Source organism: Eleginops maclovinus, chromosome 6 (genome assembly GCF_036324505.1).
Source record: "Eleginops maclovinus isolate JMC-PN-2008 ecotype Puerto Natales chromosome 6, JC_Emac_rtc_rv5, whole genome shotgun sequence".
In the NCBI taxonomy this organism is placed as follows: domain Eukaryota; kingdom Metazoa; phylum Chordata; class Actinopteri; order Perciformes; family Eleginopidae; genus Eleginops; species Eleginops maclovinus.
In genome coordinates this window covers 13,291,495-13,318,236 of record NC_086354.1, presented here as the reverse complement: position 1 = coordinate 13,318,236, position 26,742 = coordinate 13,291,495, and the positions used below count along the sequence as shown (strand labels likewise).

Here is a 26,742-nt window from a genome sequence, read left to right as displayed (position 1 = left end):
AGAAAAGCTAAGTTGACATATTCTAAATGGAGTACACATTTCCACGGAGAACCTTACTACTCCTACTTTGCCCTGTTAAGTAAATTTAGTCAAGGCAATTTAATTTTGCTGCAGTTTGTCACACTCCTATCTTGCTGTGCTTTAAATATATGAAAGTCAAATTTTCTGCAGTGCTGTGTGCAACTTTGAGCAAGTGTTCATGAAGCGGGCCAGGCTCTTTTGATGTTGAGGCAGAGGAGACAGATGAAAAGCAGTGAGATCCTATCAAGGTCTAATTAAAAATCAGCTCATTTTCATAAACTTCATTTGCCATTGCTAACCCTCTGCAACTGATTCAATTTCAGCCACGTCATTTTTAGGCTATACAGAGAAACGTGAAAAGTAATAAGGCCTCGTTTACACTTCCTTTCATCCTGTCATCTCTCTCTTCCCTTTATCTCTCTCCTCTCTCAATATTCATTGCTCCTTTAGGAAAAGGGCATACACCAAGGAGGCTGTGTACAGTGACAAGTTGCAACATTACAGCACAGGAAGAGGTGAGTTCTACCTGACACTTATAACTCCTATAGGCCAGTGGTTTGTCGGTCCCCAATTTTTTGTTTGTTTGTTAGTTTCCTGGGAATTTCAAACCCAAATTTGTTTGGTTGAGGGATGTTTGTATTTAGGGTTTATTTAACACAAGTTGACAAATATTCTATGCCCTCTATAACTTATGTAGTACGGCCGATCTAACGATAACACCGTGAACATATTTAAGTCACAATTGTTAAACATGTCCTAATGCCAAAAAGAGACATTTAGAGTTTTGCGCTGCCTAAGTGGAGAATGCTCTTTGGTGAGCATTTTCATATATATTATTTTTATACCTATACTATACGCCTTTTATAAACATACATATAAATCAATAAATATGGATGTACGTAAAGCATGTGAAGTGAGGCGAAAGACAAATCCTCACCTGAGGTAGACGTAAATGACATTTTTCTTCCTTAATACAAAGAGATTGACTGACAGTCGTATCCCAGGGCTGTATGATGCTGTGATTGAGTCATGTTTTGAGCAATCCACGAGCACCACCTGATGAGGGGAAGGAGCCTGAAGGGACATACACATAACCTCCCTCGCGAATGCTCGCACACATACACACTTAAGGGTGTGTATGAGATTTGTACGGTAAATGAAAGCCCTACTGCCGACTTAGCAGTCTGAAAAGGGGCTCACTCGAGGGCATAGAGTTTTGTTGAGCCTGACACAGCAAAGCGTTTCAACACAGTTACTTTGTGTCAAAGCTTCAGCAGTGGCAGCCCGGGGCTCGTTAAACCTGCTCTGGGCAGAGGAGGTTTTGTCACAGGCTATCTTTGGTTAAACAAAATGCAAATAACATGAGTGGTGAAAATAAACCAAAGATCAGAGAAGCGTGCAGTCTTAATCACAAATAAGCAATCTGAAGGAGAGAAGAATTGAAACGCTGATAAGGGATTCTATTCATAAGTTGTTCCGTCAATATTCACATCGCCAAACCTCATGAAGTAATTTCCCATCCCATGATGCATTGTTGTCTTCTATTCTCTAAAGATTTGACTGGCAGTTTTGTAATTACAGTATTCAACGCAACAATTAAATAGCGCAGCTCAGCCAATTGTTTTGGGTGAATCTCCAAAAATGTGTTACAGGGTTTTAAACAGCTGCCTACTGTTCCAGCTGTTGCCACACACGTCAGGCGATGTGTCTTCATTCCCAGCGCACCTAATGTGACAGGCTTCAAAAGGGATGCTGCTCATACTGTAAAATTAGTATGTTCTGCGTGGTGTGGTCATGGTTATGAAAATGAGACCTCTAAAATGATTCTACTGGGTGGGATGTCATGACAGGCAGGGACCCACGCGTGAACAAACACATCATTCCAACAGATGAACCAAGGACTGCTTGTGTGGCATGGACGATTTTTGTTTTAATTGCACACATCAGTGCATCATTAGCGTTCATCTCAATTTATCATACACACCTCACTGCGTCAGAGCAAACACAATATTTCTCAGTTCATCTTTTCCTTTTTACACTTTTCCACCCATCAACAACCTGTCACCACCAGCTAATTAACAGAAAGACATTTCTAAGCTGTGCATATTGAATGTATGCCCTAATGCTTCACTGCATACGACTTCACATCTTTAAAACACTAATGTTCAAACCCTGTATGTCACTTTGTAGCTTCAGCTGTTGTTTGTGCTTCAGCATCTGCCGCTCACACTGAATGACAATGGGATAAGAAAGCCTATTTTCCACATGGGGTTATTGTTGGATACGAAATATGTTTGTAGATAGTTATTTTTGTTGCCTCTTCAAATTGCATTTATACTATGTAAAGGCTGAGGCATAGATAGTATTGGTAGGAAGCTCTACAATATCGTGACATTATACTATAGGTCAGGACTAGCAGAATGCCTGATAAACCTAAACTAAAATCTGTACCATTGTGACTGTTAATCCCAGACAATTTTTAGATCCCCTCTGTGATTCCCATGCTAATAAGCTGCAGAAGTGATTTTCCGACATCAAACGATGGATAATTAGTTTGTGTTTAGGAAATACGCTCAGCTCATTATATTCACAGAGCCACAGAAGAGATTAGTGTGCATCTGAGATGGGCACAAATGGGACTGAATTTACCATAGGCGTACAGTATCCTGAAATTGTGTACGTTCATTTCTTAAAGTATATTATCTATATAGTTAAAATATTTACATTTGAATATTGTCTGGGAAAGGGAATGAGACTACATTATGTTTTTGGTCACAGAATTATAGATGAATAAATTATTCAACAAAAAATTAAAAGATAAGCATTTATTTAGCTACAGTTTAATTTTGCTGTTTGTCCTAAGGCGATACGTAAATTCTGTGCAGTAGGACCAGTAATTTGATTGTACCAATAGCCAGTAATAGATTAAAGTACGCATTACTGCCTTACAGTTGATTTGTGGATACATTAGGGCCATTCAGTAAACGAGCAGGGCAGACTAATAACAGGCTAAATGTTGGACATTGGTGAAAATAACATGGTTAAGTGCAGTGCTGTAAACTGTAATTTATAATTCAGGTCAACTTAATAGCCTTAACTGTTTTTAGCAATTGTGTCGTGGCCTAGGGAAATTGTTTAGATTTATAATCCAAATTGAGTTTTTATCCATTTCTTATGCGTAATCTAATTGAAAAAGGTATGAAGTATGTGTTCTACTCCCATGAGTCATTGCAGCAGCCGTGCATTTTCTCCCGACTTGGAGGGGCTTGCTGTTGTATATCTTGGGTAAAAAATAGAACTGACGTTGGGATACTTTTGCTTCAAACTCTTAAATGAAGGACATATAAAATATTAAAGCAGGGATCTATTTTTTATCTGATGGCCATAAAAGGATGAGTCCGGTTTAAGAGGGCTGAACCACAGGGAGGGAGGGAGATAAACTGTTTGCATTTTAAATTAAATATGAATGTGGGCTCTGGACTGTGAATCAGAAAGTAATGTGTGTACGTACTCTATGTGAACGCGGCTGTGCGTGCATGAGATTTCGTGCGCATGTTTTCTCATATGTTTGTTGTTGTATATGCTCCCTGTAGAGATCTTGAGTCAGGAGCAGTGGTGCTGCTGGGAGAGCAGCTCAGCGACACTTGCAAATAGAACAACTTTATGGAATGCAAAGTTGCAAACCCTCTGATGGATTAACTTGAATCCAATCTGTATGGAATCTCTAATGAGCAATTACATTCACACAGACAGGGTTCAAGGCAATTAGTGCAGTAACTAGAATCAGCTTTTAGTCGAGCGCGAGGTGAGGCACCTTGATCCCTCCAAGACCAGACCTTATCTTCTTCATGTCTCTCGAGACCCCTCCCTCTCGCGATGTGGCTTATGCAAATAAGCAGGCACAAATTGACTTGATGGAGATGGGTTTATTCCAATCATGGCTGCCAAGGTTTTGACTAAACGGCTGTGAGAAAGAGGGCTGCTCTTGGGTGTCACTGTAGAAATGATGATTTGACGTCTGTTTGCTCACCTTAATGTCCGTCTTGTGGCAGTGGGTATTGAATTTGTTTACAAGTGTTTTTCAACACTCTTCCCCCCCTTCCTCCGTTTGCAGAGATCTTGAGTCTTTGAACTGATTCACCTATTGCAGAGCTGCATAAAAAAGCTAGTTGATAGCGCAGTGGTTTTTATCTCTTTATGAGCTCCTATAGGGAGAGGCTGTGGGGAAAATTGGTTCTACAGCTATCAAAAAGAAGACTGCTAGGGTAAGGGATACACGGGTAAAAAAACAAAAAGTCTACATTAACTCCATATACCCTCATCCCTTCATCTTTCTCTCTTTTTTTACATTCCAACCGCTGAATCCTCAAACCACCATTTGTATTGTTTGCTTCACTCTATTAAGGGCGCTCATGTTGTAAACCAATAATACTATTTAATGTGTGCATTATCTGATAATATTTATTTGCATAATATAGTGCTCTAACCTGTCTCTGAGCCCAGCCATAGACTAAATGGATATTTATTTGTTATTATCCTTTAAACTGTTAAGAGCCTGTTGTGATTGTAAGTGATGCTGTGTCACACTCTGATTTAGGCTCTGACTTAAAGGGCTATTGCATTCATTAATTATTAATACTAACATTAGCCAAGAAGTGTCTTCTTCTCAAAAGCTTATTGAGCACTTTGGTTGTTCTAGAACTCTCTTTGCGAGCCGACATGTCTAACTGCCCCTCCCCACTGGGCTGCCCGACCCACTTCTCAGGCTCCCCGGGGATGAAGATCTACATCGATCCCTTTACCTATGAAGACCCCAACGAAGCTGTGAGAGAATTTGCCAAAGAGATTGACGTCTCCACCGTCAAAATCGAAGAGGTCATCGGTGCAGGTATAGAGAATGAGTGTTATGCGTTTGTCCGTGTCTCCGTGTTTCCTTACGTGTGCATGTGTATGTTAAGTTAATGTGAGTCACTGTATCTTATGTATGTATGTATGTATGTATGTATGTATGTATGTATGTATGTTACATGTATATGTCTGTGTGGTTGAGTGCAAACACGTTTAACCTGCATCTGTTCAAGGTCGTAAAGCCCAGCCCTTTTAGAAGCCACATCACATGGAAACATGTCTGGGGCCCATGTCAAGAGCACTAGCTGCATATAGGCCAGCTACCCTGGGACCCAATGTCATTAGAAATAACTCAAGCCTTGCAGCCTATTCCCTGCGCTTCTCTGTTTAGGAGCCTATTAGTGTTGCTCAATCACATGTTCTACCTTGCCCTTTTTTATATGACTAGCATGTAAAGTGGGAGGAGAAATGTTCAGTTTTCTATCCCTGTTTCCTTGTCTTTTTATTTATTGTTAAAATGGCTTGGTCAAATTGATTAACTGCTAAAAGGGGTGATTGCTTTGAGTAAATTCTAAAATCAACTTTCTCATCAACCCTCCAGCTTAGTATTTAGTTACTGATGTCTTTTTATTGGGACTGGACACACCTTTTTTTTTCAGCAGGAAGGGCATGCTGATTACAGTATGTGTTGGTTGATACTGCAGAGAGGGCAGAACACAAATTATTCTGCGCCTGGAATAGCGAGAGGCCTACTCAGCAAGCTAGGTGTGAGGAAGTGACAGGAATAGGATAGGATTCAAGGGGACTAACTAATTAAAGATTTCCCTTTTTGTTGATTTCACTGTGTGGTGTCTCTGCAGGATACCAAGGTGGTGATAATTAATCCAGATACATACCAGATACTGCTAGCCTTTTTATTTTTATTTGTTTTGGGGGGCGAATTATGAAAACACTTGGCCGGCCTTTAGTATAGCTTATTCATGTGAGTCTAGAGAACCACATTGTTAAAAATATCATGATGTAGCAACAGTAGAGGAGTATTGGACAACACTCAGCATGCTTGATATAGAATAAATGAAGATCAATCATTTCTGCCAAGGGACATGATATGTAAATATGCTGAATAAATGAATAGATTAAGATCTCATCAACTCTACTAATGTTTTGTTTGATCACTTTTTGATCAAACAAAAGTTTCTCAGTTCTGGTTTTTGACAGGTACCACTCTGCACCTCTTTCTATCTCCCCTCTAGGTGAATTTGGGGAGGTCTACAAGGGCCGTTTGAAGCTGCCTGGTAAGAGGGAGATCTATGTAGCCATTAAGACCCTGAAGGCAGGCTACGTGGATAAGCAGAGGCGGGACTTCCTGGCGGAAGCTTCAATCATGGGCCAGTTCGATCATCCCAACATCATCCGCCTGGAGGGTGTAGTAACAAAGAGCCGACCAGTCATGATAGTCACAGAGTTTATGGAGAATGGTGCCCTTGACTCATTCCTCAGGGTGAGTAATTCTTATGGAAACAAGCATGTATGTCATACACAGTTGCAAACATTTATATTAGGTTATCAAAAGTCATATTCTCAAGTTTTATATAAGCTGTTCCGTTATGAACTGAGGAGCTAGTTGTAAATTAACAGTCCCGTAAAGGAGTGCAAGCTAAGAATTGCTCCAAATACAAATTAGAATGAGCCTTCTTAATCCATCGCGTGCCAACCGAGAATATGTTTCATGACAATGAACATGATTTCGATTATTCTTAATTTGGAGTTTTCCATTAGCTAGCTCTATCAGCTTTAATTTCTCTATAAATGCCTGGAGCGTTTAATGAACTCCTCACTTTCTTTTATAGTCAGGATTGAGCGGACTTACAGCTTAATCAATATTCAACTCGCTTTTTTCCTCCTTCAATCTCATGGATTGGTGTTCTATTCCTCTTTGATCTAGGGTGGGTTTAAAAGGGCTCTTTGAAGTTGGCTTTGCTAACCGCCACATCCGACTTGTGTTTCCATCGATCTCCCTTACCCTCTTATTTGTTACCGTGTTTCGGGGGTTCAAAGCTTGCTCTTCAGAGCATTCGTACCAGGGTAGGGGCGCCATGCTTGGATGTTGAAGAGATGGATGTCGGCTTGTTCTAATGAAACAATGTCTCTGAAACCGGCAATGAGCAAGATTGGCTTCAGGAACTCCATTTGCCTATCTAATACAAGTCGAATTATCTACTGGTTATGAAGAGGATTTGAAGTGCAGGATGTTGATTTTATAATAGTTAAGTGTAAACAACATATAATTAAAATTGTGGCGCTAAAAAAACCTATCCTTTAATAAGTGAATTTAATGTCAACAACTGGGGAATCACATGGATTGGCCTACTTGTAAATGTAAATGCCAGGTGTGATAGCACATCTTGTTCCATTGCCACTTTACGAACATAAACCCCTCTGGCTTTGGTAATAATAATATACTACAAAGCATTTAAATTGGAGGACGTATATGTTTATCTATCATACAGTACATATATAACGACAATCATGCATTGTATTTTTTAACAGCATCCTATCTATGATTCAGTAAAGAGCCAATGTAATTAGTTCATTATCCTTAGAAAGCAGTGATCTCTATATCTTCCAGCTCTTCCCATTTATGTTATTTGTGCCAAAGATAATATCTAAATAACTGTTATTTTTGTTGCTTTTTTCTCTGTCCTCTAGCAAAATGATGGTCAGTTCACCGTGATCCAGTTGGTAGGGATGATGCGTGGGATCTCAGCTGGGATGAAATATCTCTCCGAAATGAACTACGTACACCGTGACCTGGCTGCACGAAACATACTGGTCAACAGCAACCTGGTGTGTAAAGTGTCTGACTTTGGCCTGTCTCGCTACCTACAGGACGACACCTCTGATCCCAGCTACACCAGTTCTCTGGTGAGTACTTGCAATGTTCAACTTATATTTTAAGGGCCAGGGGTAACGTTTATTTTACAAATTTGTCTTTTATAGCATGTAAAGTATCTTTGAAGTGTCAAGTTAAATTGTTATTGATACACGCAACATACGAAACATCGCTACAACCATCACCTATCAGCCTAATCAGTGTTGCTTCTATGTGATGCTGTCTCTTTCTTTTTGAAGGTCTTGGCAACCTTTCACCTTTTCAGTGCCTTTCATTTTATATTAGCTGTCTGTCTTTCTCATGCCTCCTTCTTCCTCTTTCCTACACTCTGCAAGTCACGAACTGGAGGGCTGTCACATCTTCATTAGCGAGGAGACAAGCCTCCTCTGGGAAGGCTCCTCTCTCGTTGACATGCCCAGGGTGCAGAGAAACCAAAGGGCACTGCGGCCTCTCAAACTGACAGCTTCCAACACCCCACCCCACCCCCATTTTCTCTCTCACTCCTCATTCATTATTACTGGAGCATCATGGGAGGCATTGGCTCCTCATTAACTCCTCCACACTACAGATCTGTAATTATTAGCAGCCATCGTTAGTTCATCTTCTTCTCTCCTCTTCCTAATTCAAAACACACTCTTACGCCTTCGCAAACACACTGCACAGGTCATTAGGACTCCCGGCATACCTGAGTTTGTGCGTGGGTTTTTACTCAAGTGTGTGCGTGCATGTGTGTGTGTATGGGAGATCTTAAAAGCTATGATGTGTACATGCATGTATTTTTCTTAGTGGGTGGGTGGGTGTGCTTGCAAGTGCTCACGTCTATGTGTCTATCGCCACCTCATTGACTTTGCTTTGGGACTTTGTTGCAAATTAGCTTGTGTCACTGCCAATTTAACACATATTTCTCTGTCTGCCTTTCGTAGAAAGGTTTGCAATAGAGGAAATGTATATATATTATTACACATAATGGTAAATGTCCTTTAATTCAACCTATATTATAAGTTGAATGCACTTACAGATATGCTTAGAGCTTTGATCCTCTGCCCGACACCCAAATGGGCCTGGCCTATAATTTCCTCGGGTCTTAAATGTGATCAGGTTCGCGCTTATTTCCCAGTGTTACTTCACCTCTTATTGTTGAGAAGAAATACTATAACATCTCTATTCAACAGATATTAAAATCAAATGTAAGAGTTGTTGTGCCATGCTAAACATTCTATTTCAAAAAATGCTTTTATTTTCCAATTTCGTTAAATTCATTGCATCCTTTTTTTTTTTGCAAACTCAGGCAAAAAAACTATTGCAGTTGTTTGGACTTGGACAGAAACTACGTGTGTTGATATAGTGCCTGGTTTTTGTACATTGAACATCCATGTTTGCCATACCCTTTTTTTTCTAAGTCACTGAAGCATGTCCTGTATTTCGTCCTCCTCTAATTTTGGGTCACCAACCTTTAATGCCAGTCCAACTTGGGAGAAGAGATTCTTACTTTTTTCATAAAACCACCCTGGTAACACTCTGAAAATGATGAATGTGAATTGTGGTAGCACTGTATATATTATCAATAAATAGTGTAATCATGCTATAAAAGAGCCTATTTTTGGAAATACTTTCAGAGATTTTTTCACACATGCAAAAGGAGATCAAAGACATATAGTCAGTCTGTGGGTCAGTGCTATCCAGGTATTTGTCTTCATCTAAATATAGGCAAAGAAAAAAAAGCACATCATGTACATTATTATCTGTACTTTTTGAGCTCTGTTTGAAAATGCTCTCTTTTATTACTTACTTAGTAGGTTGTTTGCCAATAACATTCAATGTAAATGATTGGCAGGATCTGGAGGCCCAGGTGAGAAAAGGAAGTGTCATAGGGGCCAGAGGACCCATGACCTTACATTGGTATGGCTGAGAGCTAATCGCTCCCCAGGAATAGCTTGCATTGTATGCTTGACCCTTCTGGGTAAACCTTGCTGAATGGGTCTTATTTAGCAACAAAGAGGAACAGCATCTCTGTTGTCTGCACTGCTGAGCTTGCTAATAAACAGGGTGTAAAAGGAGGGGATTGGATTATAGATTGAAGTCGGCATTTTGATGTTGTTTAATGCAAACAAAGTCTCCTTGAGGGCATTATCTGGAGAGTCAATAGAGCAGGTGAGGTTTGAAGTCCTGGGGAGCTGTTTTGATGCTAACACACTTAAGTGTTTTGATGGTGTGTGTGTGTCTTTTACTGATAGAGAAGAGTACATTGAAGCTTCAGCTGTGTTTCAATTTTAAACTGAGTGCAGCCTTATTATCATAAGGATCCACATGAAATCTTCCATTCCATGACTATTTTTGTTCCTATCAAACCAGAAGAGCAGTTGTATTCATATCTCATAATGAGAGTATGACAATATGCCTGCTGAAGTATTACATAGATCTAAATATGATAACATTTGAGGATATCTCATCAAGACTTTGGTGATTTTGCCACATATTTTCTTAGTCCCCTGTTTTCCTGATCCCTAATCCCCTGTAACCAGGGAAAACATGCAAACAAGTGCGGTTCTGTACAGTGTCCTATGATGTAATTAAGCTGTGCATGGTGCCCTTCACTCTTTGACTTCTTCAGCTAAGACCTGACGCTAACCAATCAGTGAGCAAGGCTGGCGTGGCAGACAAGGCCGAGGGAATCCGGGAAATTAAATTGCGCTGACAAGCAGTGATTTACATCGCCATCGACCTCTTCCTCCAGCAAATTAATCACCTCTTTCCCTCTACTGCTTTTCTAATTTTTCCCTGCAATTTGAGGCACACCAATTAGAGTGCCTGTGGTGTGGTGCTGGATGTATGGTTAGGAGGACATGCTGGTAATTGTGTTAACCCTGGATTTGGGTTCATTCTGGAGCAGTGTTGTGGAGGTTTCAGACAGAAGGGGGCTGTCCGCCCTTTCTGTTGGCTGCTAACCAAAGTCGTGATTAATTAGGCTCACTGGACAATGCTTGGACTGAGCTGGTCTTGCTAAGGTGATGTGTGTTAATTAATATAAAGCCTGTGTTTTCCATTCCAGCCATGCCTTTCTTGTATTTGCATCACTGCCTGATTGTATATACACGTTTGCTTGGTTTATGAAGTAGCCCTTAGGACCATGATCACAAGTCCAGGTTAAATGTGAGTTAACCTGCTTACCTGACGGAGAGGAGGATTGATTTTTGAACACCCAGCGGACCAGGAACACTTTCAAATTAGTCTCGTAATTCACCAATCCATCTATCTAATAAGCCTTCCATCTATGTATCTATTTACTGTATCTATTATTCCTTTGCCCCAGTCGTCCATTTTTCTGCAACACAAAAGCGCATCAGAACGACATACCAAATGTCGATGTGATGAAGAAAGTGCTAAACTATATGCAGCAGTGATGCGTCATATGTTTTAATGTGTGTTTTGTTTTCATGTGTGAGTGAAACGTGAGATGTGAGAATAGCATGTAAATTCTATCACACATTAGACAAGTGCTTTTACCCTTTCATTTGAGTTGTTATGCCCACAGGACCTTAGTGAGGGGGGCAGGTATTGGTCAGGAATTTCCGCTTGTGCCTCAGCTGATGATGTGGAAAGCCTGTCATTGCCTTGGACGTCACACCATGCATACTGTACGATGTGACTGAGTGGGCATGTTTGTGGTTAGAAGAGTGTGTGCGCTGTGTGCCTGACAGATTATACACATATAAGTCCCCCACGTATCTTTTTCTATGTATGTGTATGGAGGTGTGCGTTTATTTGTTTGTGTCATTGAGGCTGAGAGGGGTTGAAAGGCGAGGTCACTCAGAGCCAGTAACAAAGCTCATCCGTCAAATCCCTGTGACCTGAGTGACATTCTCTCAGCTCCGCTCCAGTGCCCACACTTTGTGGACCGCGCTGTTGTTTCTGTCATTTGTCTGTTTTCTATTTGCATCCGTTCCCCCTCCCTTTCTGGCTTCAGGCCCAAGCACTTTTTCGGTGTGTCTCTTCAACTTGCAGTGAATTATTTATGCACTTCAAGTTAACGGGGACATATTTGCTGAGTAAACAAGAAGTGAATTGGGAACATGTCCATATGGACTCAACCAAAAGCAAACAAAGGGACTTTTTGAGACGTATCACATTTATATGCAAACACAAATACATGTTTACATAGAAGATAAACCTGTAACAGTACTAAAGATACACCAGCACATTTTGTTTGCTATACAGCTGTTTGAAAATGGTGACTATTAAAGCTTTTATTAACAAAAGTCTAATGTATATACACTTTTGCTGTGTAGTTTCACTCTACAATATTGTCAAAAATATACCTGTGTATTCCTTCACTCTTTGTAATATTAAGGAATATGTTATCCAATGATTCCCTTTGATCATGCACCTCAGTCAGTCATTCTGCCTGTATATTTCCACAAGCCTTTCCTGTCTTCTACTATCTCCAAATATATCCTGTGTATACACAGAGATTGTTGAAGTTCTAAAAAAAATGCTGTTGTATTGTGTAGTTGATTAAATTCATATTTTCTCCAATTCTCACGGGTTATACTGTGCAGCTGTAACTTGATATACAGTAGTATCTGTATCTGAGTTGAGGATTGGTTTGATCTGGATGTCATGGGATATCTGCTAGGACATCAAAACCCTTTTTCCCCTGCCGTTTCCAACTCCCTTTTTTAGCTTTTGACGGGTGTAAACGAGCTTAATACTTTATTTCATCTTCCAACTTCACTGTTAGAGCAGGTAGAGTTTAACGCTCCCCTGCCCAGATCCTACACTTCCCCACCCCCCATAAGTATGAGTCACAATGAAGTAGCCAAGCACGATCCCCATCTGGCTTCCCACCCAAGTGTCCTGCCAAGCTAGAATAGCTGCTGCTGAGAATAGAACCCCAGTCACACTCATTCATAATTGCAGTGAAATCCTAAACATGCTAGCTTGGTTTGGTAAATCTCTTGGTTTTCTATTTGAAACTAATAAGATGTTTCCAGGCTAATTTTATTCAGATTGAAGAGCTCAATTTGCTCAGCTTTGGGTAAACGTAGCAGCAGAAATTCTTCAGGAATGTGAATGAATATGAATATGGAGGAGGTATTGGTTCTGAAAGTAACACAATCCATACCTGGTCCCTTTATCAAAGAGGGGTGCAATCATCCAAAGCACCCCACCTTGATTTATACCTTCTGTCATGTTTGCGAGTCAGTATAAGGTTGGCATTGATTTGCCATCTGTGGCGGTTGGACCGCATTTGCATCTGAGCAGGATTCACAATGAAGTACTTTGTGTACAACTAAATCAGTAAAAGACATAGTTTCTCTGTTGGGGAGCCTGTGTATCCATATTAAAACTATAGTTCAGACTGCATTCTCACCAAATGGAGATTTAATTTGTTTGTAAATCAAAGCATTAAACTCCAAATAGGAAGCTTTTTATGATCTTCAATTTAAAGCCCTAGCATGACCGTGGATTTTACTTTTATATTGTTCTCATTAAAGGGGCATTCACATCTACTTTCAGTTATTTTAAAACATGAGAAACATTTTTTGTCTCATAAGTGATGAAAACATAATGCTTATTCAAGGGTTGCTGCAGTTTGATAAGGACTTTAATACTGCTGGGCAATACACTACATTTACACAAAGCATGAACACACATAGTATTTTTTTCTTTCTCAGGCTAATTTACTGTTCAGGAAAAAATGTCCATGGATGGGCAAGGTTTTCTGAGAAGGGCAGATTGTGAATACAAATGAAGTAAGAGTAACTCAAAAGTAAAAGCACATCTGCAGAGTGAGGTTACTATGGCATCTTCAACACTGTGTGACAACAATTCAAAATGTTCTCATGTTTTAAAAACAATTATCCTTGAATTCACACTAAATAAATGCATATTTCTGAGTATTATGAGTATTGATACATTACTAAGCATTTTTACCTTATATGTTATTTAGTTATTCAGAGACGCAGAATAGTGCACTGGTAAATACATAATAACCTTATTTTTGGTTATTAGAACACTCTCCAAATCTCTAAATAATGAAGTATACATGACAGTTATTAATATTACAGAAGGATTTCTGTTTCTCTCTCGCTGTATTGTTCTGTTATTTATACTGTAATGTGACTGAATTTCAGTTCCTCGCAGAAATTGTTTTTGGAACAGGATCAACAGAACAGAAGTTTCCTGGGCGATATGAAGCATATGTATTTTAATCTTGATCAGAATTTCATTATTTTTCAGAAGTAGAGCAATTATAGGGGGCTATTCTGGGTGCATGGTATGTTTTTCATTTTCTTCAGTTTTTTTCCCACACTGCAGAGCGTTTTCAGAGTGTGTTTGTTAGTCAAATCTAAAAACAAAAAGCCTCACCGTGAGACTGTTTGGGTTCTTTCTAACACAACATGTAGTTTTGACAAATGCTTTCCTCGAGTTTTGCATGACTCCATTGTGTATATGGTGAAAGACCTGCGTCCTTCTCTCCACCAGAAAATTCCCTTGGGTGTCTGAGAAACCAGCATCTCTCTCACCAACCTGCCCCGCCCCCCTTTTTTTTCTTGTTCTACTCCTTCCCGATCTTTGTATCACTCTCCCTTTCCCGGCTTCTCTCTCCATCCCTCTCACTCTCTTTCTTATTCTATTTGGGCAGACATCCAGGGCAGATCGTTGCTCTCAGGATTTCATTAAAAGGATGTTGATGGAGCACTTTCCCGAGCCTAAGTAAATGTGCTCAAGTCCATTTGAGTGAGCATTGTTTGGAAATGGATAACTGAAGTTGGAGGAGTAAAGAAAAAGAGGGAAAGGGAGAGAAAAGAAGACAGGGAAAGGGAGATCTACATATTTGTCTTCCAGATGAAGCAGAAAGTTTATTTGGAGTTGCTAAATAGCTTCTGTGAAGTACAAACGCTGAGCAAAAACAAAGACAAAAACCCTAGACTCTGCTTTTTCAATTACAGCATGTTTATCTGGGACATTGCTGCATGTAAGGGATGACTGTTTTCTGACAGGTACATTTGACAGTCTACATAAGGCTATCTGGCACATTGGTGGATGGATAACTCAAGCCACTGTGAGGACTTGACAGGTGTTTAATATCCTTGATATGTGTATCAGTGTCTACGCACACATACTCACAAATTATTGGCACCAGGGGAACATAACAGACACAAGTAAGTACACACATTACCCGAGCCACCACATGTTTATCCTTCATCTTTTCAGACCTGGCTGTCACAAGAACACTCCTCTCGCCCGTGATACCTCTTAACCTGACAGTCCCGGCATATCTCTGTTCCAACCGCACTCCAGACGTGCGGCTAGCTGTCACGACTGGCCACCACCTGTCACAGGTGCTCACAACCAGGTGGAACCAGTACTAAAATCTCATTCGGTGACATTAGGTTGACAGCATGCCTCTTAGTCTACTCAGAGTATTAAAGATGGGAATTCTTTGTGCACACAAGGCTGGATGTATTTTTCACATGTCTGATAGGGAAACTTGTTGAACATTGCTGAAAACCCCCACGTATTGAAAATGTTTTTTTAACATCATGGTAAGGTGTCTTTAAGGCAAATGTAGTTTAGGTTTTCACCCTCTGAAGGACAGCTTAAATCTACATAAATACAAATCTCTGGAGAATCCGGCACCATATGACACCCACTTTATTTATTACCAAAGGATTTTTTTTCACTTGATATCATTAAAGATTACCCCTCTGAAGTACTATGGTAGGCTGCAGCTGCAGTGCCTGTGTTTCATTCTGGCTCATCCACACATATTATATGCAAAGAGTTAACTTTCCAAGATGATAGGAGTGTGTAAATTCTGTGTGAAGGGTGATATTTCACTTCAAGGCAAACAGAAAACAGACTGTTCCTTTTTCAGTAGCCAGCACAATATACCATTTCCAAAGAGCTCTCCCCATGCTTCGAGGCTTCACAAAGCTCTCCCCCTTTTGTGTTGACATTAGGTCTGTTTTAATTCCCATCACCACTTCTACTACCCCCAAACACATTCCCTTTGGTATTAACATTCTGAAAAAAAAGAAGCCGAAATGCTTTTTAAAAAAAAATGTTTTGCATTCTTCGCTATACGCATGAGCTGTTTAGTACTTTATGTTATTAAAGCAGAATTTTGGCAGAGCTATCACTGGCCCACAGCAGTAATTACTAAGAGTTTGCATAGCTGCCTCTGACTCACTCCGCCTTGGAAATGTTATTACTAAAGTCTGTCTCATTGGAGGCGCACAGGGAGCTTCTTGTGAAGCATGAATTTTTGCTCAGGCGATTCCAGCGACACTCAGCTCATAACCCCAACAGAGTCCTGGGGCACGAGACCAGATGTACTGAGCAAGGGAGGGAGTAAGCTATGTAATGATACACACAGGCTGAAATATATATCGTTTTGCTTGAAGCAGCTATTTGTTTTCATGCAATTATGCATTTATATCTCTGTTTTTCCTTTTTCTGTATGTTCGTTCAAACAAAAAGATTGACGTGAAACATTGCCTATGACAGCGTAACAGATGAAGAAGAAGGGGAATGGACCATTTTTTTTTCTAAAGGAAGATATTTTTCCCGTTTCTGTGTAACTCCCATGCCCTAGGATAGAAGAAGGGGCAAAGAGAAAGTGTCCTGGGGTCTTGGTTTAGATGAAACAATTCAGATATGAACTAGTCTGAGATATGAGGAAGGCATTGAAGTCGCCAAGGATTAGAGATCCTTTATTCTACTATTGATCTTCTCCTGTTCGCTCTCTTTTTTTGTTCTCTCATTTTCTGTCTGTCACACACTTGCACAACCACACACCGCACCAGCACCTAATTCCTCTTACGTTTTTCTCCACTGGCTGCTAAGAGTTCAGTGAGAGCTGAGTGTTGTCCTCCTGTCTTGCAGTATGTCCTGACAGCAGTGTCCATTCAGGGTGAGATGTTAAATCTCTTTTCAGAGTCAGCAACCTCTCTAAGGTCACACCCTAAGGAGGTGCTTATTAATGAACTCAGCCTCTGCACCTCTTCAGTACTACACAACACTGACCTGCTAAACTTGTACAGATGCACACATACAGGAACACACATCAAGTCAACCTGTTTATGATTATTCCTCTCAAACATTTTTAAAGGCCTGCAGTAAGGAAACACTGTAAAGGAAGATTGTTCTGTCTCTCATTCTCCTCACTAATTTATCGTTTCCCTCTCCGTCTCTTTCTCTAATCCCTCTCCCCTCCACCCTTCTCAGAGAGCGAAGAGTGAACAGGGTGGTCTGTGCAGGTTGCTCTCTGGGTTTCGATTTGTTTCCAACAGCGGCTTATCTGCAAATGCTCAGGTTCAGCTAATTGGCATTATTAAACTGGTGGCGAGCTTGACTTGGATATAAGGGGAGGAGTTGCGGGGTGTGTGCATGTTTGTGTGCGGTGGTGGGCCCTCACAATCATCTATGACTGTGCTTGTGAATATGCGTGTGCCGAATTTTAAACCAGCAGCTGTCAATGTCAGTCAACATGGCACGTGGCATGTCTGAGGGCCAGGTAGTCCAATTAGAGGCAGACACGCTCGATGTACGAGCCGAAGCCCGGGCCTATCTTCCTTCATTCAAATACAGCTGTGGGAGAGGAGACGCTAAATGTGATGTTGGTTGATGTGTGAAGGGCAAACCCTGTTGGGAGCCACTGCTGGCTCATGGAGAATCGACACTGTGTGGATGAAGGGGATAAGGAGTTAGGAGAGCTGGAGCAGTCACGGTTGTCTTGGGGCATTAGTGTGTTACAACTGAAAATGATGATGGCAATACACAGTTTTGGAACTTTGCAAGTTCTTTCATTTCATCTCTTGTTTGTTTCTCCTTTCCTTAGGGTGGGAAGATCCCAGTGAGATGGACAGCACCAGAGGCCATCGCTTACAGAAAGTTCACCTCAGCCAGTGACGTGTGGAGCTATGGCATCGTCATGTGGGAAGTGATGTCTTTTGGAGAGAGGCCTTACTGGGACATGTCCAATCAGGACGTAAGTATTATATTTCTAATATTTATTAGACACTATAGCATACATTCTTAATGTCATGTAATTCTCTTTGAAACAGGGAGGTAAAGCACAACTTTAGATAGTAATTGATAACTTCGTTAGTTATGGAGATATAGGCGGTTTAAATCCAACAGACCAATGTGTATTCATCATATATACTTTTTATAGTGTTAGTGCTGACCACTTTACAGCATGGCGTCACTACAGAAAATGCACCTTCTTTTCTCAAGAATTTTCAGGGGATCCTTAAGAAAGATCATAAAAAGGACATTTAAGTTGAGTGTTATCCCTTTTCTAAACTCTTATGCAGTAAAAAAATAAGTTTAAATCTGGATAAACTGCCTCATTAAAAGGATGGCCATTTCCGTACAGATGTGGTTATACTGCCTTTTCACCCCATAGATAAGCAATCAAGGATAACTTGTAAGAGAGGAAGCTGTAATAAATCACACATATTTTATCAGCTCCCATCACATAGCATCATCACTGAAGATGTCCTTGACTCTGACTTTGAAAGCAGAGTTATTATGGACACAGTTTCCCACTATCCTATTTTCCTTCCTGGCCAGCTTTTGAGAGCAATGAATGATTGCTGAGAGCTCTGCTTTGTTCCCCACGTCCGTTTGGATAAGGTCCATGCACAGACTCCCACCAACACACAGGCACCAACACAAACACACACACAACCATTGGATTTGTTCCCATACTATGAGGTCTCTCTCCCTAAGCTCCCTTAGTGAGACAGCTAGCCAACCATCAGGCCTCTATGGACCCCGCTCCACAAGGACCATCCAACCCAGCAGATGTTGCCTCAGTGGGCCAGGAGCAAACACTGCCCGGTGGGACTAATGCAGAGAAGAGGACTGGCACTGCTCAGCGTGTCCGGCTGCTCAGTCCACACACACACACACACACACACACACACACACACACACACACACACACACACACACACACACACACACACACACACACACACACACACACACACAAACCTAAAACACACACACAAACACAACCACTTGCAACATACTCCATATGCACCATTTGTCAAGATTGTGCTGAGTTGCACTCTACTCCAGGGTGGAGTTGGCAACCTGCAGAGCAGCCTCTAATTTTTAATGATAGTATCTTTTACACTTGATTTCACACCAGACCCTTATCTTGCAACTATGCATTTTTCAGAACAGATTACATCTACAGACAGTATGGATATATGGATATGGGTGAGAGCTAGGTCCATCAATGTGCAATGCAGCAATCTGGGCAATCTTTAGTGTTTGTAGTATCTTTGAAGTGGCTTTATAGCTGCATATTAAGCATTTTTGTACTCGGCTCGGTTGTTTGTATACTTTTTCTAACCAAACATTATAGCTCACAAACAGAGGGTGGTGGGTAAGGGCTGGTCATTAAATGATACCACTCCACTTCTGCCTCCAGACTTCAAATTTGATCGAACTTTGTTGAACTCTCAAGAAACACTTCACTCCACCCTTAAAAACATTAAGTCGTAGCTTTTCTATAACAAGGCAAGGATAGCCATGGAAGCCTTTAAGAGACATGTGTCAAGTGGATGTGCTTCACAGTGTTAATAATATGCAATCTGCCCACTCACCAGAGACTTCCTCCAACAGTGACACAGCCACTGCTTTCCATCTCGTTCCTTGCTCTGTCCTCCAGGAGTGGCATGTGATTGGCTGAAGTCAAGAGGAAGGGCACATCAGCCTGCATGCAAGCTGTCAAAAGTGACTAGAGGGAGAGTGACTGTACGGGGCTGGGCGGGGATGTTGTTGAGGCAGGGATGAGCGTGTAATGATTTCAGAGTGGATATGCTAACTGTCATTAGTCATTGCAAACTCAAATGAGTATTTTATTTTTTAATTAAGTATATTATTGAAAACCAGCCAGCTGAAAGAAATAAGTTGTAACTTACAGCAATTACTTGTAATTACTGTGTGAAGTCTGATATATAATATCACCTGAGCTTACCTTCCCACCCATTTTTTACCCAAGGTGATTAACGCGATTGAACAGGACTACCGTCTTCCACCGCCTATGGACTGCCCCAGTGCTCTGCACCAGTTGATGCTGGACTGTTGGCAGAAGGACCGTAATGTACGACCCCGCTTCACCGACATCGTCAGCACCCTGGACAAGATGATCCGTAACCCCACCAGCCTCAAAGCTGTAGCCAACATCCCTGCAGTGTGAGTAAAAGCACCTTTTTTCACAGCCGATGATAAACATATTCACCCTGAAGTGGATATTAAGCAGAAGCAAATATGCCTTTCATCTGTTTGTATATACAGTATGTACACTTGCTGTCTGTACAAACTACCTAGCATGCACATGCTTACTTTTATCCTCTCATAAAATAAACATGAATGTATTACAGTTGATTGCATCAAGCCTGAACTTTTCATCCCCAGGATTTTGTTTTTCCTGTTGCTTACAAATCTCAAAGCCATCCCCAGTTGCATATTAGTTTTCAACATTTTTACCATAATTATAGAGCAAACACATGTGTTTAGACACCGTTAAATATATATAAACATCTAATCTACATACAAATTCAAAAAGCTTTATGTGTTATTTTGTAGAGGCACCATTGCCCTTTTTTGAATCTTACCCAGACCTTGTTTTAGGGATTTTTTCCGCCCTTTCAAGAACATCCTCTCAAACTTGGCCAGATTGGATGTGGACTTTCTCTGAACTGGGAGCTTCAGGTTTCTTCAAAGATTTTCTGTTCCAATTTACAGGCTTTGGTTGGGCCACTGAGGGTCATTCAGAGACTTGTCCTAAAGCCACTTGTTTTGGCTGCATGCTTTGTGCTGCTGCCATGTTGAACGGGTGACTTTTGGCCTTTTGTGAGTTTCAGGATGTGCAATGAAGCATGTTTTTTCCCTCAAGGTCCCTTTTGTATTTAGTCCTATTCAGTTGTTTAATTGTGACCAGTTTCTTAATGTCTCACACTGAGAAATATCACAAAAGCATGCTTTATTTAACTGATCGTATTGGCCAGGTTATGAGTGGTGTCTTTATATGTGTGAGTCAAAGCACTTGGCATGAAGACCAAGGAGTAGTGGTTTTCTCTAATGATACTAGACAATCTTTGTGTGCTCTTTTGCTCTTATAAAGCATTGGAATAGTTGGATAGGTAGGTAGATACAGCGTTAAGTATAACACCAAAATGTGTTAAAAATCAGGGGTCAGCAACACTTTTCTAAAGCCAATATTCACACAGTACACAGAGACATGCACACATTTGCCTTCTACGTCTCACATCCTCTCACGTACACCAACGCAAACGCCATAACAAGTTTCTCTCATTATTTTTTCTTTGCTTAATATTTCATCAAAGCATTGCTCTGTACCACTGCTCTTACCCCTCCCCCCCTCCTTATCTCTTCCTCCTCCAGGCCTTCGCAGCCACTGCTGGACAGATCCATACCTGACTTCAACACCTTCAGCTCCGTAGAGGACTGGCTCGGTGCCATTAAGATGAGCCAGTACAGAGACAACTTCCTCAACTCAGGCTTTACCTCCCTGCAGCTGGTGGCTCAAATGACCTCAGAGTGAGTTCACCTACCCATCTGCAAATAAACAGATTCAAACCCATATGGCACTTGATTGACACACTTGAATAAAATGACTCAAATGCATTTATTTTTAGCATGAATGTGCCCAGTGAAACAAGTCTTTGAATTATAGCAATGAATTAAAGCCTCTATTTGGTAATGCATAAAAATATAACAGAAAATAACAGTCATTGTGGTAAAAATATTTCTATCCATGCTCTTCCAATATTATAAGTGTTTTATGCAAAATAATGAATTCTATTTGCACAATTCACCAAAATGGATAAGTATGTAAAACCTTTAGATGCACATTTGGTGGAGCGCTTTTATTTGCTGCTATTGATATGGAGTATTTTAGAGTGGGTCATGACAGCTTTTAATGTAGCTTGTGATACCAATTGACACAAATATTGCAGTTCATTTATTTTAATTAATAATGTTGTTGGTCTACAATGTGTGAGAATGTGAAATCATTCAAACATTTATTTTTTATAAAAAACGTATGCTCCAGGCGTGGTGGCATTTATGTATTCTATTTGCAATGCAAAGCAACATGCATTATTTCTCTCAAGTGATCAAATGTATTGGTAAATGTATGTTTTCTGTCCATTGCCACTAGCTTTCCACCCTGAAATTGCCCTTTGATGTATACAGCGATGTAAAGACTGTAAATGCACCACAACATGATAGCCATTTGTAATCCCTTCATACTCAAATTCCATCTTCAATATGATGGAAAGCCTTTCATCTATTGCTTTTCAATTTTCTTTCTCTCTCTCTTTCTCTCAAGGGACTTGCTGAGAATAGGAGTCACCCTGGCAGGCCATCAGAAGAAGATCCTCAGTAATATCCAGTCCATGAGGGTGCAGATGAGCCAGTCACCTACGACTATGGCATGACTACAGGAGGCGCTGTGCCATGGAGCGGGCAGCATTCGAAGGACCAACAGCAATGGCAGCCCTCGAATGACCCCCGATCCATCGGAACGCGCCAGAGTCGAGACTATTGTCTTAATCTAATCCACTAACATGACAACAGGAGACCAGGGTCTACACCACCACACTTCATGTAATCCACGCCAGGAGTTCAGGGTCCAGACTTGTAACTGTTTCTCCATTTATCCATGAAAGGAAGACAGATATCAGTTGCTGCGATTATGGACTGCCATGCATATCGTTGTAAACCAAAATAACTCCAACAACCCGACATCTCCACAAGTAATCTCTCACAATTTCAGACCGTATGGTAAAATGAGTGATTCTGTACTTCTATATTATCTGGACTAGAAGATGTTCAAATTGTAAACAGAAGTGTGAGCCATTTAGAAACAACGTGTGAACTGTGATTTTACCGTCGTCAATGTGTTCAATGAAGATGCCTTGACCTGGCCAGAAATCAGTCCCAGAAGAAAAAGCAATTACCAGAAGGAACAATTAGAGGGAGAAGAATACAGGGATGTACAGTGGAGCGCCATTTCCAACTTTCACATTATCTTTTGCTCGTTTGATGAATTTGAAAATTGTATCTTAAATGGACTGGTGAAAATTAAGAGCCAGTTATAATTTTGTCTTTTACCATCTGTTTGTTCGTTTTTTTTTTTTTTTTTTATCACTATAGCAAGATGCCGCTCACTCGTATTTTAACTTTAACACTACCTGTGGAGTCCTGGGTGGATGGCCTGCCAAAGGACTTCTCAACCAGCCCCACCCAGATTCAGAGAATATAAATATGTTTATCTCTTGCTAAATATGATTATATCTTTCATAATAAACCTTCATATTGAAGGTGATATGTATGAATATGTATGTACAGATCTCTCTGCTTGCATTTTTGGCAAAGACATGCTTGTTGACTAGATTGTGATAGACACATGCAATGTGTAGATTCCCTACGGTGCCCTGGTTCCTTTAGGACGACCGAACAACAGACACTGGCTTGTACAGCCGTCCTGACTGAATCTTAGCCTGAAAAAAACACTAAAGGAACTGTGGGCAAATAATTGGTATTGTAGATCAATATAAAAAATTCTGTAGGATTTAAAATAATTTACAAAATATCCAATTATTGGAGATCATGTTTAATGTGGGTGTACACATGCTGTCTCTTGCTGGTGAGCACTTACTTGTACAGATATGTTTTATGTTTTTATTTCTTTTTGTTCTGTTGTTGATGTTTGTGTGGGGAGTGTTCAGCCACATCCAGAGGGGAGGGAAAACCCACGCCTTGGCCGACCCAGATCCATGGTAAATAACCACTAATCACACAGGAAAAACACTTCTAAACATCCAATTGCTCTGTTTCTGGTACATTATATTTCAGGCAAATCCAGTTAGTCCTTCTCATGGGTGCTGCAGATATCTTGGTCAAGGAAACATTCCCTGCAAGTTTGCAGTGCATAGGAGAGTAGCTAATCATAGGAATGGAAATTGGAGTGAAAGAGCATCACTTCTCTTCACAGTAAAATGAGCATCTGGGCTGAAGTTTGCCAACAGACGCCTGATGCCATTTCTGTGAACACACAGGCTTAAACAGCCCACATGGGCACACTGCTCACAGTGTAGCAAAGCCTTCCATACACTGCTGCAAGTACGCTGCTCAGTAAATCTATGCACTCTCACTATGTGCTGCTGCCATATGGGTAGGCAGGTTGAGCACAAACGCTGTTGTGCTAAAGAGAGTTTCATATATCTCTCCATAAGTCTTGGCTGCAGGAATTTGTGTATGAAAAATCACTCTTTGGTAGTATTTGATTGCAAGATGTCTACATTGTTCCCAAGGGATGAAGGGATGTCTGTCTTTGAAATTACATGGCAATATTTTGGAATATATTTTCAGCATAGCTCTGAGTAGTCCACAAGGATGATTTCTCTTTTTTAAGTCTGTTGATGGTCTTTTGCGATTGCAGTGTGATTGGTCTGTGCAATGTGACTGTCAAGAAACCTTGGTGATGAGTAGTAGAGGACTTTCCTTTGTTTTTCTCTTGTAGGGCTTGCTTGCTTGAGGCTTAGGCTTTGGGGAATTTTTGCCATGTTTTATAAATCAAGTGCTAGCAATAACAACACTTGCCTTTAGTAGTGAAAGCAAACTGACCTGAAGGTTCCTGTGGTCATATTCCTTTGACATCCAGCCATGGCAGACAATTATCATGAGATATTGTAGTGTCAATTCTCTGCAGTAGCTGAGACCCTACTGAAATCCCCTTTGGCCCTAATTGAAGAGACATGAATGAATATGGTTATAACCACCCTTGATTCCAAAATTAGAAATGGATGGCAGGCCCATTAGCAGATTATTAAGTATGCTTACCACCCTCAAGTCATCTACCTCCCCCTCCTTCCCCCTCTGTCTGTCCTGCCCTCTCTGCCTGTCTACACGTCTACACCCCCTAGCTGGCACACCTCCAGCTTGTTTGTCCTGGGTGTAACCAAGCTGTCCTGTGCCAGGCTGGGCTGGGCTGGGCCATGACTGCTCTGTCCTGAAAAATGGTTAGCTCCATGCTCCAGTGCGCCCAGGCAGGAGTTCAAACACCTGCTGAGAACCCCTTCTGAAAGGCATCTGATCAGCCAGGAGGGAGACTGATGGAAACAACAAAAACAAATACACACACATACACACTTAGGAACCCTCAATTATGTTATATCCTCGTCTGTTTTCCAGCCTGATGCTTAATGAAGGGAAAGTGTGCAGGACCTGACAGAGTGTGTGCATATGGGAAATAGGGGGATGAGTCAGTGTGCAGGAGTGTGGGGATGGCAGAATGGCATATAGATGGGTGGTTAGATGAAAGTCAGAAAGTTAGCTTATTGAAGTAAATCAGTTCCTTTCATCTGGCAGTATGGTTTATGTGGCAACATCTTTGTCATTGTATTATGTGGATTTCTTTGGTTTAGTTTGGTAATACTGTAATCAAGCTCCTAGTTTGCCTAATGGGCAAAATCAATTGCTTTCTCCCTTCAATACTGCAAGCCATTGATTTACCAACTTTTTCTGAATATGATCATATGCTTCTTGAGATAAATCCATTTAGCTGAAGCCAATGATTCAATTTGAATGCATTAGTCCTCTATTCAGCTGAGTCTTGTGTGTTTGCTTTTCAACCCAAGAGCCTTTCAATGGAACATAGAATGTATTCATTATGTGACAGTGTAATTCTCCATTTGCTCTGTTTGTCTTTCTAAATATGTGACTGTAATGACACTCCAATGTGATAATGGAAAGGGCGGGTCACCATCCCTCTCTGAGAGTCGTTTCATATGGTTGCCATTCATCACACACCGATACAAAACACAGGAACAGAGCTTGTTAAACGTTTCATGGGTGCTGTAGCTGTCGAAAAAGGGACCAATGATCCTTTTAGTAGTGGATTTCATGCCTGTCATATACGGTATAGGTTGAGCAGTAGAAGCTGTGTTCACCTGAAAACAATCTGACTCAACACAATACAAAACCTATAAAAATACCCCTTCTCTTCTTTTCCCTCTGTTTCAGACTGTGGATTCAAAGATATACACACATATAAAAACAGCACACACATACACTTCATGTACACACTTTCAAATGCACACATACACCCCATGAGCATTTGGAATTGCTTCGGTCAGCCAGTAAGCAGGAAGAACAGGTGAAATGGGACCTTTCCAGGACACCAGTCACAACCTCCCCTATGGTACACACTGGATGGTGGAGCTGAATATGAGTGTGCAAATGTCATAGTTTGTTTATTTGTGCGAGAGAGAGAGTGAATGTATGTGTTTGTTTGTGCGTAACAGGCACATTTGTGTATACAGACATTTATGTGTGCAAAGGTACATTGTTTAAGAGCGTAAACAATTATTATTTTTTTGTCTTTGTATAGCTACCACTTGTAAATTGTGACAAGTATGTGTCAAGAGTTTGTAAGCTGTAACTTTCTGAAAACTATTGTACTAAAATGCACTCAATAAACGCCTTGGAAAACAAGTCAATCACTTTATGATGCGTGACTCAATGGTCTATAATTCTGTTTTCATTAATGGTGAGTCAAGAAAGCAAAGATTAAGGGTCATTATCCAGAAACACTACTGTCAGCGCTGTGTATTATCGTGACGTCTAATGCTTGGTTTCATAATGACTAAGGAAATAAACAGCATTTTGTCACCATCGGTCTGGGTGGCAGCATGTGTTAAAAGCCATGAGCCACTAATAAACAAGCCGTCATGCAAACCCAAACAATTACTCTCCTAGAAGAGTGACAATATTTTGACAAACTAGTCGAAAATTATCCTCACAACCTAAGAATTATTTGTCTGAATCACACACTTGCGCACACACTCACAGCAGTACAAACACGCAAGCAGTCACAACAGTCTCATAAATTCCATTTGCCAGAGACTGAGACTTTTAGAGCA

General features: G+C 40.7%; 1 protein-coding gene across 3 annotated transcripts in view; it reads left to right on the top strand.

Annotated features, from left to right (window-relative positions):
- LOC134866050 (ephrin type-B receptor 1-B) overlaps positions 1 to 26,327 on the top strand; it is a 143,049-nt gene extending 116,722 nt beyond the window's left edge. For 2 of the 3 annotated variants that reach the window (XM_063885953.1, XM_063885951.1), the window contains 9 exons: positions 472 to 536; positions 4,721 to 4,909; positions 6,123 to 6,370; positions 7,579 to 7,794; positions 17,610 to 17,759; positions 19,791 to 19,984; positions 21,197 to 21,352; positions 22,146 to 23,598; positions 25,844 to 26,327. In XM_063885953.1, the coding sequence (XP_063742023.1) occupies positions 472 to 536; positions 4,721 to 4,909; positions 6,123 to 6,370; positions 7,579 to 7,794; positions 17,610 to 17,759; positions 19,791 to 19,984; positions 21,197 to 21,352; positions 22,146 to 22,254 (1,327 nt within the window). In that variant the 3' untranslated portion in view covers positions 22,255 to 23,598; positions 25,844 to 26,327. The remainder of the gene's footprint in view (positions 1 to 471; positions 537 to 4,720; positions 4,910 to 6,122; positions 6,371 to 7,578; positions 7,795 to 17,609; positions 17,760 to 19,790; positions 19,985 to 21,196; positions 21,353 to 22,145; positions 23,599 to 25,843) is intronic. The other variant, XM_063885952.1, reaches the window with a different exon arrangement.
- The last annotated feature ends 415 nt before the right edge of the window (positions 26,328 to 26,742 follow it).